We start from the raw sequence: 12,044 nt of genomic DNA, 5'->3' as shown, positions 1-12,044 counted from the left end.
CCCCCCATATCAGCGTATTACACCACCCATGTGATGATAATACACCCCATATGAGAATAATGCAGCCCCCACAAACATAAGTTTGTACACCTCCATATGTATGAACATAATACCCCTAATACCCCATATAAGTATTATACACGCCCCATATGAGCATAAACTGAAATATTGTTACATTGTGAAATGAAGTGCTGCACCGGTTGTCATCCAATAACAGGAAGAATGTTACTGGCAGGATCAAATGAAAATAAAGGAAAGAAAACTAATGCAGCTGCCACATCTAGGGACAGGTGGGCTGCAATAATTGAGGTTTTGGGTAGGCGTTCAGCTTCATTTAAAATGCATTTTGCAGTTATTGGATTGGATCGGTTGTATTGGATGTTTGCAGCCCTGAGGAGGAGAGATTTTAGCCCCTGAAACGTGTTGTGTGTGGACTTCTGCCTCTATCACCCCCCCTACAGGATGTTCCAAGAACAATCACTGATCTGTCACATAAATTAGGAAACTGCCTACCGCACAAAATGCAGCTTTGTTTTCAGGGATTATTATAAAATAAGGAAGCAGAGAATTCGTCTGTCACTCAACTTCCTCTTCCCTGCCATCTGTCATCAGCGACCCAGACATCCTGCGTGACCTACTGCAAGGGGGCCGAGTATAGGACAACCCCAAGACACAAACTGTACACCCCTCACATTAGAGTGTCAGCTCCTCAGCCCACAGACTGATGGGACTGGCTCAGTGATCTCTGGTATATGTCAGAGCTATATAAATGTATAATATGGCTCAGTGATCTCTGTACAGCACTATGGTATATGTCAGAGCTATATAAACGTATAATAATAGTGTGTGACTGTGGGGGAGTGGCATTAGAGTGTCAGCTCCTCTGGTAACACACACAGAATATGTTTTGTTTGCTGTTACAACATTTGAGAACTTTTGGCCAATCAGCAGAAAACGTTCCAACAGATTCAGCAGAATTCTCAGACTTGGTTGCACAATACAATCTATCGGGAGGTCATGTGACCTCTGCAGGACGCAATGTGCCGGCGCTGTGATAAGGATAAACAAACCATCAACCGGAATTGCAACACCGCAACACACCGACCAATGATATCCCTGTGCTGTGTTAGATGCATTGGGGGGGAGGGGGGAATTTAAAATGTATTTCTTTCTGTAACCATTTTTGTTGATCTGCAGTATAAATGTGATTGGCACCCAGTGCTGTGATTGGCCCTCACTGCGCCTTCCCATGCGGATCTGTGCAGTACAATGAGTGTGATTGGTCACTGTAACTTGGTATCCCGCTATTCCAGCTGTGATTGGTTCTCACCTCTCGTGGCATTTCTCTGGGGAAGAAGAAGTAGGGGACGGAGGCCACGGCCACAATACAGGCGGCCACGATGAACCCCATCCACCAGGCCCCGATCCAACGGGGGTCACTTGGGGTGAGCACAATCTCACCTGCAGAGGAAGAGAGATGGTGGAAGTCAGGACAAGAAGAGCTCGGTGTCAGTATGTTCACGTTCGGTGTCAGTACGTTCGGTGTCAGTATGTTCTGTATGAGCCCAGCTCGGTGTCAGTACGTTCTGTATGAGCAGGTCAGTATGTGTCAGTGTCAGTACATTCGGTGTCAGTGATCTCTGAGCCGGCACAGACCCGGAGGCCCACAGCCAGGCACAGCTCAGAGAGGTCAGGGACGGGGTGACTCCGCACACAACCAGCTGGGATGAGTAAGCAGAATGCGATTGTCACACCACCCCGGCCCCATCTCTATTCTGACATCTGACACCGGGAGATCGCAGTACAAACACTCACTGGCTGGAATCTTGTCAATGTCAACGTAATATCGCAGCATGGCCGACCCCAGGATGAAGGCGACTCCGGGCCCCATCACCGTCACAGCAAAGAGAATTCCTGAAATGTGGAAGAAATACAGAGAATATTACAAAATATTACACGCTCCCCAATCCCCCCAAATACAGAGGAAACCCCTCATCACATTGTGACAATACAGACAGCACCAGGGATCAATTCTCTGCAGGTCAGCGGAGAACCCCCACATGGAGGGAGGATGGGAGGATTTATGGAGATCACCGAGGTTATAAGAGAAATAAGAGAAGAGGAAAATAAATGTGACGGAATGGGGAATTCCTGGCTGCCTACCCTGATTATTATTATATTATCATTATTATTATTAAACGGGATTGATATAGCACCGACATATTACGCAGCGCTGTACAATAAATAGGGGTACAAATAACAGACAGATACAGACAGTGACACAGGAGGAGGAGAGGACCCTGGCCCGAAGAGCTTACAATCTAGGAGGTGGAGGAAAATAACGATAAATTATTACACAGATCCCCCCCCCCTCCCAGATTGTATCATAATGGGCTGCAGTTTGGAAAATCCAATTACAGATGGGGAGAAGATGTGGGTTCCTGTGGAGGACTATTAACCACCCAAAATTCCACTGTGGATAAGCTTAACCACCCACCATGTGCACCCCAACACTTCTAAATACCCCTCGATTGTACCTTTCACTCTTTTAATGCCCCCACAACTGTTTGTTACACTCCTATATCCCCCTTACTGCCCCATATACTCCCAACTTCCCTTACAATTCTCAGTCCAAGCCCAATTGTCCCAGACACTTTAATATCCCTCAAATTGTCCCGTACTCTCTCATAGTCCCCTAGCTGACCCATACAGCCCAACTGTCCCTTATATGTCCCATACCTTCCACCCCCCAAGTTCCTCTAAAATACGGAATACATTTCTATCTAACAAAGTGTCCTCTACTCTCCTCCAACTGTCCCTTATATGTCCCATACCTTCCACCCCCCAAGTTCCTCTAAAATACGGAATACATTTCTATCTAACAAAGTGTCCTCTACTCTCCTATATTCCCAAATTTACCCTTACACTCCCATACCCCTCCACCCCCCCAACAGTTCCTTACAATTCTATATTCCCAAATTGAGCCTTAAACTCCAACCCCCCATCTGTTCTCAACACTTCTATATTCCCCAATTGACCCTTACACTCGGATACCCCCCAACTGTCCCTTACACTGTTATATTCCCCAATTGCCCCTTACATTTCTACACCACTCCCCCCACCACCATTTTTCCCCAGCTATTCCAAACATCTTCCCAATCTGTCCTATTTCATTTTTTATCCTTTCTCATGCAAACTATCCTTTACTTTTACCCCCTCTCCCACCACTGCCTTGCCCCAAGGATTTCCTACTGATTTATATCCCCCCACCCCAAATGCTCCTTAAATTTTTTAACCCCCCCAACTTTTATCTATCCAACCCCCTGATTGGCTGGGTACACAGTGTTATGTTACCTTTGGCCGGCTTTCTCATGAAACTATCAGATAAGATCGGTATAATTGTACTTCCAACCGATCTTTACAAACTAATTTCTCTTCCCTGTTGGTAAAACTCCGAGAAGCTGCCCTGAGCACATCTGTCCTCCATTCATCTTACCTATGTATAGAGGGGAGTTCCTCTTACTGGCGTAATCATCAATATACGATATACCGAACGGTTGGATGGGCACTCCGCCTATGCCGAGCAGGATCTGGCCGATGAAGAGGATGGACAGAACATCGCTGTTCTCTTTGCCCATCTTTGTGACACATTGGCTTTGGCTGTCACCCACATTGGTCATGCCCGGCTGGCAAACGTCGGTTATGTTGCTGTAGACACCTAATTGGAATAAATGGTGAGATGACTTAAATGTCAGCATAGATCAGCAACCCCACCACCCACAGGGGCCCCACATCTGGTCCAAGATAAGAAGTTAAAAAAAATGGCGCCCCTGCAGCATGGATGGTGTTGGATTGACTGAAGGTTCTGCCTGCTAAAAGTCCATATCTGAAGCTTCTTGGGTTCTATGCATGCTATACCACCAGTGGTGCTGGAGGCAGATTGAAGGTTGATGGTGTGGTGAATGTTGGGGCTGGGAAGGGTTGAAATGTTGTTGGTGGTGAATGTAATGTTGGTGGTGGTGAATGTAATGTTGGTGGTGATGATGAATGTAATGCTGGTGGTGGATGTGATGATGCCAGTGATGAAGGAGACATGGTCGATGTGATCATGGTTCTGGATTTAATGTTGGTGCTGGTGGTGGACATCATGTTGGTGCAAGTTTTGGAGGAGAAGTTGGTACGGGTGTTAGGGTAGGTGAAATGTTGACGCTATATGAACCTTGGTGCTGATGGTGGTATTGTGCAGATGATGGTGAAGACATGATGGATGTGATGATGGTGCAGGTGATCGAGGAGACATGGCCGATGTGATCATAGTGCTGGATGTAATGTTGGCGCTGGTGGTGGATGTGATGTTGGTGCAAGTTTTGGAGGAGAAGTTGGTGCTGGTGTTAGGGGTAGGTGATATGTTGATGCTATATGATGTGATGTCGGTAGAAAGGTTGGTGCCGGTGGTAGATAAAGATTATAGCTTGTGTTGATGTAGGTGAAATGCTGGTGCTATATGAATGTTGGTGTTGGTGGGGGATTTAATGTTTTTGCAGGAAGTAGATGTGATATTGATCCAAGTGTTGGAGGAAAAGTTGGTCCTGGTAGTGGATATAATGGGAATGCTGGTGTTGGTGTTGGTGAAATGCTGGTGCTATATGAATGTTGGTGGTGAAGGTGAACATGATGTTGATGGTTCATATAATGCTGGTGGTGAATGTGATGCTGGTGGTAGATACAATCCTGGTGCTGGTTATGGAGGAGACAAAGTGAAGGTGATGATGCTGCAGGTGGTGAATGTATCTGTTGTATGTTGTAGCTGGAGGTGAATGTGATGTTGATGGTGGTGGTGGTGCTGGTGGTGGATGGTTATATTGGAATATTGGTGCAGATAATGGATGTGATGTTGGTGCAAGTGTTGGTAGAAAGGTTGGTGCTGGCGGTAGATGTGATGTTGATGGTGCTGGATATAATGCCGGTGGTGGTGGTGGATGTGATGATGATGGTGGTGGATATAATGCCGGTGGTGGTGGTGGATGTGATGATGATGGTGGTGGATATGCTGGTGATGGTGGTGGATGTGATGATGATGGTGGTGGATATAATGCCGGTGATGGTGGTGGATGTGATGTTGATGGTGCTGGATATAATGCCGGTGATGGTGGTGGTGGTAGATGTGATGTTGATGGTGCTGGATATAATGCCGGTGATGGTGGTAGATGTGATGATGATGGTGGTGGATATAATGCCGGTGATGGTGCTGGCGGTAGATGTGATGTTGATGGTGGATATAATGCCGGTGATGGTGGTAGATGTGATGATGATGGTAGTAGTGCATAGTTTTTGATGCTGAACTGATGTTAGTGTGAGTGTTGCTAGAAAGGTTGGAGCAGGTGGTAAATATAATGTTAATGTTGGTGTAGGTGAAATGTTGGTGCTAGTGGTGGATGTGATGTCCATGTTGGTGGATATAATGCCAGTGATGATGGTGGTGGTTGTAATGTTGATGGTAGTAGTGGATACTTTTTGATGTTGTGGTGTAATATTGGTGCAGGTGGTAAATGTTATGTTGATACTGATAGTGGGTGACATGTTTCTTCTGAAGATTGACGTAGTTCTGGTGCTGGATGAAATATTAGTATTGTTTGCAGGAAATGTTTTCTGGGGGTCTATCTGTTAATGTTTTCCCAAGATGCACCAAACTTTTGCTAAAAAATCATATTTTTTTACATTTGATAATTATGTAATAATATTAATAATGATTCAATTATTAAAATATATGAATTCACACATTTACTAATTGAATCTGATGTGAAATATGTGTTTATTTTGGATAAAAATTGGGTGACTCTTGGATGAAAAACTACGACTTACATTTTTTTTCAGATACAAATTTTCCCAAGTTCTGGAAATACAATATTTAGCTATTTATATCTTTAGGCAGGTCTTACACTCAGCACTTTTCTTCATTTATTATATGTTACAAGCAAAGCGTTGAGGTTTTTGGAAGCATGAACACTTACTAGCAATGGACTTGTCGTATTTATACTCTCCCATTATAAAGTGCGGGAGACACATGGTGAATCCGGCAACACACACAACCAGAGCCCCGAAACCAATGAAGCGAGGCCGATGCACCCGACTGCCAAAGTAGCTGACAAACACGATGAGTATTGTATTCCCGATCTGCAGGAAGAGAAGATGAGCAGAGAAAATTCCACCAGGTTCATTTCATGGAAGAAATTTTACTTTTGAAGTTGAAACTAAAAAATACATTTCAGAGTAAGAATTTTACTTATCAGAGATTTCCGCTTTGGAAATGATTTGCAAAGCCCCTGAATATAGTGAGGTCACCAAAACTGCTGATGAGGACGGGTGATTGGTGGTGGGTAACTGGTTGCCCTGAATTGGCAGTGAATCTGGCCAATCATTGGAAGATAATAGAAAAGAGGACATAATGGATGGAGAGGACTGGCAGTCCATAGAAGGATCTGCTTTCCATTTCTACTTTATAATTGAATCTGATCACCCCAAGTACTTACCTCATTGAAGGATGATAGAATCCCTGACGTCTGACTGGACAAGCCGAAGCGTTTTTCAATAGTGGATATGGTGCTCCTCAGGTAGCCGGTCAGGAGAAGCTGGGACAGCTGAAGAAGTCCATGGCAAACCACGAAGACCTGGAACCGAAACACAACAAACTTAGACTTACTGCTCCATGAACATCACAAAAATACAAAATCTACCAAATCACCAGCTTCATACATCCCCCCTCAGCTTGAAGGAACCCCAAAAAAGATTTTGGGGCTCATTTAAAAAAGCACTCAAAACCCATTTTTTCAAACTTGCCTACCCGGCTTCTTCTGTCATTTGAAACCATCACTACTTCCCACACTACATATCTCACATCCTTTGTGTGTGAAATTCCCCCACCTACTAGATTGTAAGCTCTTCGGGGCAGGGTCCTCTCCTCCTGTATCACTGTCTGTATCCGTCTGTCATTTGCAATCCCTATTTAATGTACAGCGCTGCGTAATATGTTGGCGCTATATAAATCCTGTTTAATAATAATAATGACAGCTGGGTGATCGGCATTACCAAAGTGACAAATACCCAAATATATCATTACATTTATTTGTACATCAGCAGTCACTGGTGATAGAAGTCCCTCTAATTTCCCTTAACAAAGATTGCTGGCCCTTTAATAAATGATTGGGTGGTGAAGAGATTGGGTGGGAGCAAACAGAAAAAAAAACTTAGACGAATAGTTTTTTTTTGTAAGATATGTGGAGAATCGATTTATTAAATTAATTACTTAATTAATACTTAATTCTTAAAGTAATTCCAACAGTGATCCACTATCCTAGTGAAATTTCAGCTTCACACAGACTCAAGGATATAATGAATAGAGTTTGTTGTCGGATAACTGTCTGTTAGTCCTGACGCGTTTCGCCATAGGGGCTTCATCAGGGAAGACAGGAGCCTAAGTAGCTGGAATAATATTCCATTTCAGGAACATAAATCTCTCCCAGGATGGGGAAATGTGGATCTGACTACATGGAAAAAGTTTGTGCTAAAAAGTGAGATTTCCTGAAGTTTGAGATAAGAGACAATGGGCCTGATTTATTAAAGCTCTCCGAGACTAGATACTAGAGACTAGTGATCCAAAAAACCTGGAATGAATCTGGTCCGGGATTGAAAACATTTGCTAACAATGAGTAAATAACTTCAGGAAATCCATTCCAGGTTTGCTGGATCACCCAGGTTCACAGATGAAAGTGTATCCCCCCCAGCCTTGGAGAGCTTTAATAAGTCCGGCCTAATATTCTGGGTTAAATCCCGCTTACTTCTATGGGGAGGCAGGACTGCGTAATATGGTCCGTGGTTACATTTTAGTTTTCCTGTGGGGAAGTAGAGATTTCCTTTTCTCTCTTTGATTATGTATATCATATTGTAGCTGCAGACAATACAGAATGTTACATTACATTGTGCAATGATTTACACACCAAACATTTGATGGCACAAACATAAAGTATTAATCTAAAAATACTGAAGCAGAACTCCCAAGAGAACATTACTCATTACTCTTCTATAAAACAACATTAGGCAACTTCTAAGTAAAAGTGTATTGGCAGCAAATGTTGGCGAATAAACGCTATAAAGAATTTAACCCTTTGCTACTCATTACATAATGATAAAGTACAGAATGTAATGTAAAGTGCTAGCCAAGATCCCTACTGTAATGTCATTGCAATCCTTGTGGGTGCAATAAATGGAAAGAATGAAGAACAAAACGAGTTTGCACCTACCAAAAACACAAATTATATAATCTTTCTATATAAATATAATAAACAAAATAACATAAAATATCTATATTGTAATATAGAATATGGAATAATATATATATGTCTATACCTATAGAAATGTACATGAAACAAATCAATAAAAGAGTATAATAACTCTATAACTATAATAATAATAATAATATAATGCGTCTTCTTCTTTTTCACCAACACCCACCATACTTTTCACCATTAACATAATCTAAGCAGTCGCCAACCTTTAGGACCTCACAGACCACTAAATTCATCATTTTAAATCCCATGGATCATTAATATGAATTTTTATAAAAAGATAAATACATTTGTAAAATAATGATCTTCCTAATGGTGCTGACAAGGGCTGTGGCGGCTCTGATTCATTGGTCAGCTCACGGTTAGGTAAAGTATTACTATTGTTACTATTATCATTACTTGTATTATCTTTGGTATTACTAAACAAATACAAAATATTTTATTGCTTTATCTCACTCATTATGGATTTATTTCATTCTAAGACCAAACAAGAAATGATAATTATCAAAGTCAAACTATTTGATGCCATTAAATATAACAGAAAATACACAGCTAAGGTCACACTTACCTAACAGAGCATCTGAGAAACAAAGAAAATAAAACAATCGGATGAGAATCGGTATTGGCGGAGCGGGGTGATTGTTGTAATGGTGGAAACATTACTGAAGCGTACGGCCCGGTAATGGTAAGACTACACTGACGTCACGCTGCGTCTGCCTTGTTTTTCCGTCTCCAGTACAGTTCATGAATTTAGTGCGATATAAAGGTGAAAATTTTCATTCAGAATAAATTAGAATATTAGAATATTATTTTTTTTTATTATTAATGTCAAAATTTTTCTGTGAACCACCAAAATTTTCTCTGGTGGTCCACGGACCACTGGTGGGCGACCACTGTCGCGGCACATTGCGGTAAGAATTACAATGTTCACGTTATTACAGCACATGACACACCTATTGCGCATTGTTGCGTTCAGGTAAGTTAAAGCTCATTCATTTTGAAAGGAAAGGATAGCGCAGCCTATAGGTGTAGATGTGTATTGCAGAGTAAGCCCTTGGCGGTGGAGCGGGAAGGAGACGAGGGTGACACCTTAAAATAAATACAGAGCATGCATGGGAAGTCTGCTGTTCCTTTATTCTGACTCTCAAGATAACTTTGCCCGTGTCGGCATATTTCCACCCCACAAAGAACATTTGTACAGCGAGGATCTTACAGACTCCGAGAGTAGAAAACAGGAAGTGACCTCACATGACTCCATCACAACACAACAAAACAGCAGCAGCTCCAAAAATGAATTCTTTAAAAAGTCGATGAAGGATCAGCTGGGGGATTGTTCCCTTTTCATTGCAGAAAACAGAACAACTCATTCAGGAAACAAAAAATTGCTCCATCAGGGAAATCAAAGGCAATAGAAATATTTCAGCAGACCGGGAAAGGTTATTTCAATTATTATCTTCATATGTCCAAGTCTGGAAAGGGTGATCTGAAAGGAATCAAGTCAAGTGAATAAAGTCTTATAACTTCCACCTTACAAAAATATTTTTCTATGCTAACTCCACAAAAAAAAAAAGAAAAAAATTCAACCAAAAAGAAAAAAATCATATATAATCGAATATAAACCAGGATGCCTAATTTACCTTCAAAAAAAGGAAATTTCATCGACTCGAGTATAAACCTAGGGCACAAAATGCGTCCATCACTGCCTACACTCAAAACAATAGTCATCAGAAGTGCCAATAAGGAGGAAAAAATAAAATCACATTGGCTCAGTCTGTATATCTTTTTTATACCAGTTTTTTAATTATTAAATTATTTTGTATTATGAATGTATTTTAAATGCTCTTTTCTGCATGGTTGTTGGCTGCCAGTAGATGGTGCTGTGTCCTTATGTAAAGTGTGTAACAATCTCTAATAATGTCTCAGATGGCAAGAGTATTTTTATACACTTTACATGATGACTACTTTACATGAGTGCCATCTAGTGGAGTGACAGGAGTATAAGCTGAGGTTCTTTTTCAAATGGCATTTTCAGGTGATAATATTTTTGGTTTATATTCAAATATATATTACATTTTACCTTTTTATATCAGATTTGTGGTGTCATAGTAATGGTGAAAGGATGAAGAAAGAGTTTTGTGAAATGATCTGTTTCTAGAAAAAAAAATTAGTCCATTGCAATTGGGAAAATTTGTTTTGAATCAATGAGGCTTGAGGTGAGTCAGGGTGACTCTTCAATAACCTGCAACATTTCCCAGTGATGCCCAAATTAATTTTACATCCGAACCCGAGAACAGTAATGTCATATATTTCTTACAAGTCCTTGAGATACTGCATTAGTATACTGGTGATCCTGCCAGTGACACACTTCCTGTACCAGTAGGACAATTCTCACAAGTACAATAAAATACATTGCACCCATTGCAGCTCCCAGAAGATCTCTCTAAAGGTTTTATCTTACAGATGTTGCTAAAAAAGGAAGACCCAAAATTCCTATAGGAGGTGCACCCCCTGCTTCCTATTTAAAGGAGATGGCAGGGATATAGTCAGTTATAGAAAGGCTGCTTAAAAGCAGATAGCAGTGTTGGGATTTTCTTATAAATGCTTATTGGATTAAATTAGAATTTCTAGAAATTGTTACAATTATGACTTCTTTTGACACTTTTTATTATTATCATTATAATAATTATTATAATTATTATTATTAGTAGTAATAATAATGACAGACTCACTTTAGGTGAACTTTCAGTTTGCATTAAATAAGAGTTGTTTGTTATCTTTATAAAGCAGCCACAGCCTGAGCAGTAAAGCCCGTGCCATGCCACCATCAGAGAAACAGTGGTCTCTCTCCAGAGATCTGACACACCCCCTGCTGAATCAAAGCTTGAGTTCTCCAATCAGGAGAAACCATAATCTGTGCTCACTGCAGAGCTAATGGTCTGACTTTGAGGGGGCGGAGTTTGACCTCTACAGGAAGACCACTGCTTTCATACAAATGGAACCATAAATGCTAGTCATGAATTACGTGACTTCTAGCAGCGTTATACAAATAGTAAATGCAATGCATACCAGGGGAAATGTTATACAATGTTATATGTAGCTTACAACATAAAAGAGAAAAAGAAAAAAAAACTACTTATTCATGAATGAATAACACTGACAACTATTAACCTTTCCAAACCCAAACCGGCAGGACCAGCCGTGCAGCATTCTTCATATACCATGCAATGTAAGGAATGACATGTGTGAATACCAAGCCGTATGTGTGAATGTGTGAATACAAAGCCGATTAGATAACTGGTCTGTATGCAGGAAGATCTCCCGGGTCTGACTCAGTTGCAATGTCTGCAGGGATTTGATTCTAATAGCAAATTATATAACAGCAACCCAATACATAATTCATGCAGAGATGGTCAGAGATCCTCCATAAAGACTTGGCCAATGTGGGATCTCTGGGATTATAACTGTGATACAGTTTGTACATGTCAGGGGTAGTGTTGGTGTTCGAATTCGAGTTGTCCTTATATTCAACCCGAATATGGCTGTTCAAATTCAGAAAAACCCAACCCAAAAAACACGGGATTCAACAGCAAAAATTACGGGAAAAAAAAAACGTAAAAAAATATGTTTACAAAAATAATAATATTTTATTAACCTCCTGAGCGTTACACTGAGGTCTAGATTTCTGTACCAAAAGTGATCCAT

At 41.0% G+C, this 12,044-nt stretch overlaps 1 protein-coding gene across 5 annotated transcripts in view; it reads right to left on the bottom strand.

The window, feature by feature from the left end:
• The window catches only part of SLCO2B1 (solute carrier organic anion transporter family member 2B1), a 45,600-nt gene that overhangs the window by 11,588 nt on the left and 21,968 nt on the right, over positions 1–12,044 (bottom strand). For all 5 annotated transcript variants that reach the window (XM_072400667.1, XM_072400657.1, XM_072400624.1 and 2 more), the window contains 5 exons: positions 6,531–6,668; positions 6,012–6,174; positions 3,497–3,718; positions 1,816–1,914; positions 1,331–1,461 (listed from right to left, as the gene is read on the bottom strand). In XM_072400667.1, coding sequence (XP_072256768.1) covers positions 1,331–1,461; positions 1,816–1,914; positions 3,497–3,718; positions 6,012–6,174; positions 6,531–6,668 — 753 coding nt within the window. The remainder of the gene's footprint in view (positions 1–1,330; positions 1,462–1,815; positions 1,915–3,496; positions 3,719–6,011; positions 6,175–6,530; positions 6,669–12,044) is intronic.

Source organism: Pyxicephalus adspersus, chromosome 1 (assembly GCF_032062135.1).
Source record: "Pyxicephalus adspersus chromosome 1, UCB_Pads_2.0, whole genome shotgun sequence".
Classification (NCBI taxonomy): domain Eukaryota; kingdom Metazoa; phylum Chordata; class Amphibia; order Anura; family Pyxicephalidae; genus Pyxicephalus; species Pyxicephalus adspersus.
This window is presented reverse-complemented; position numbering and strand designations above follow the sequence as displayed.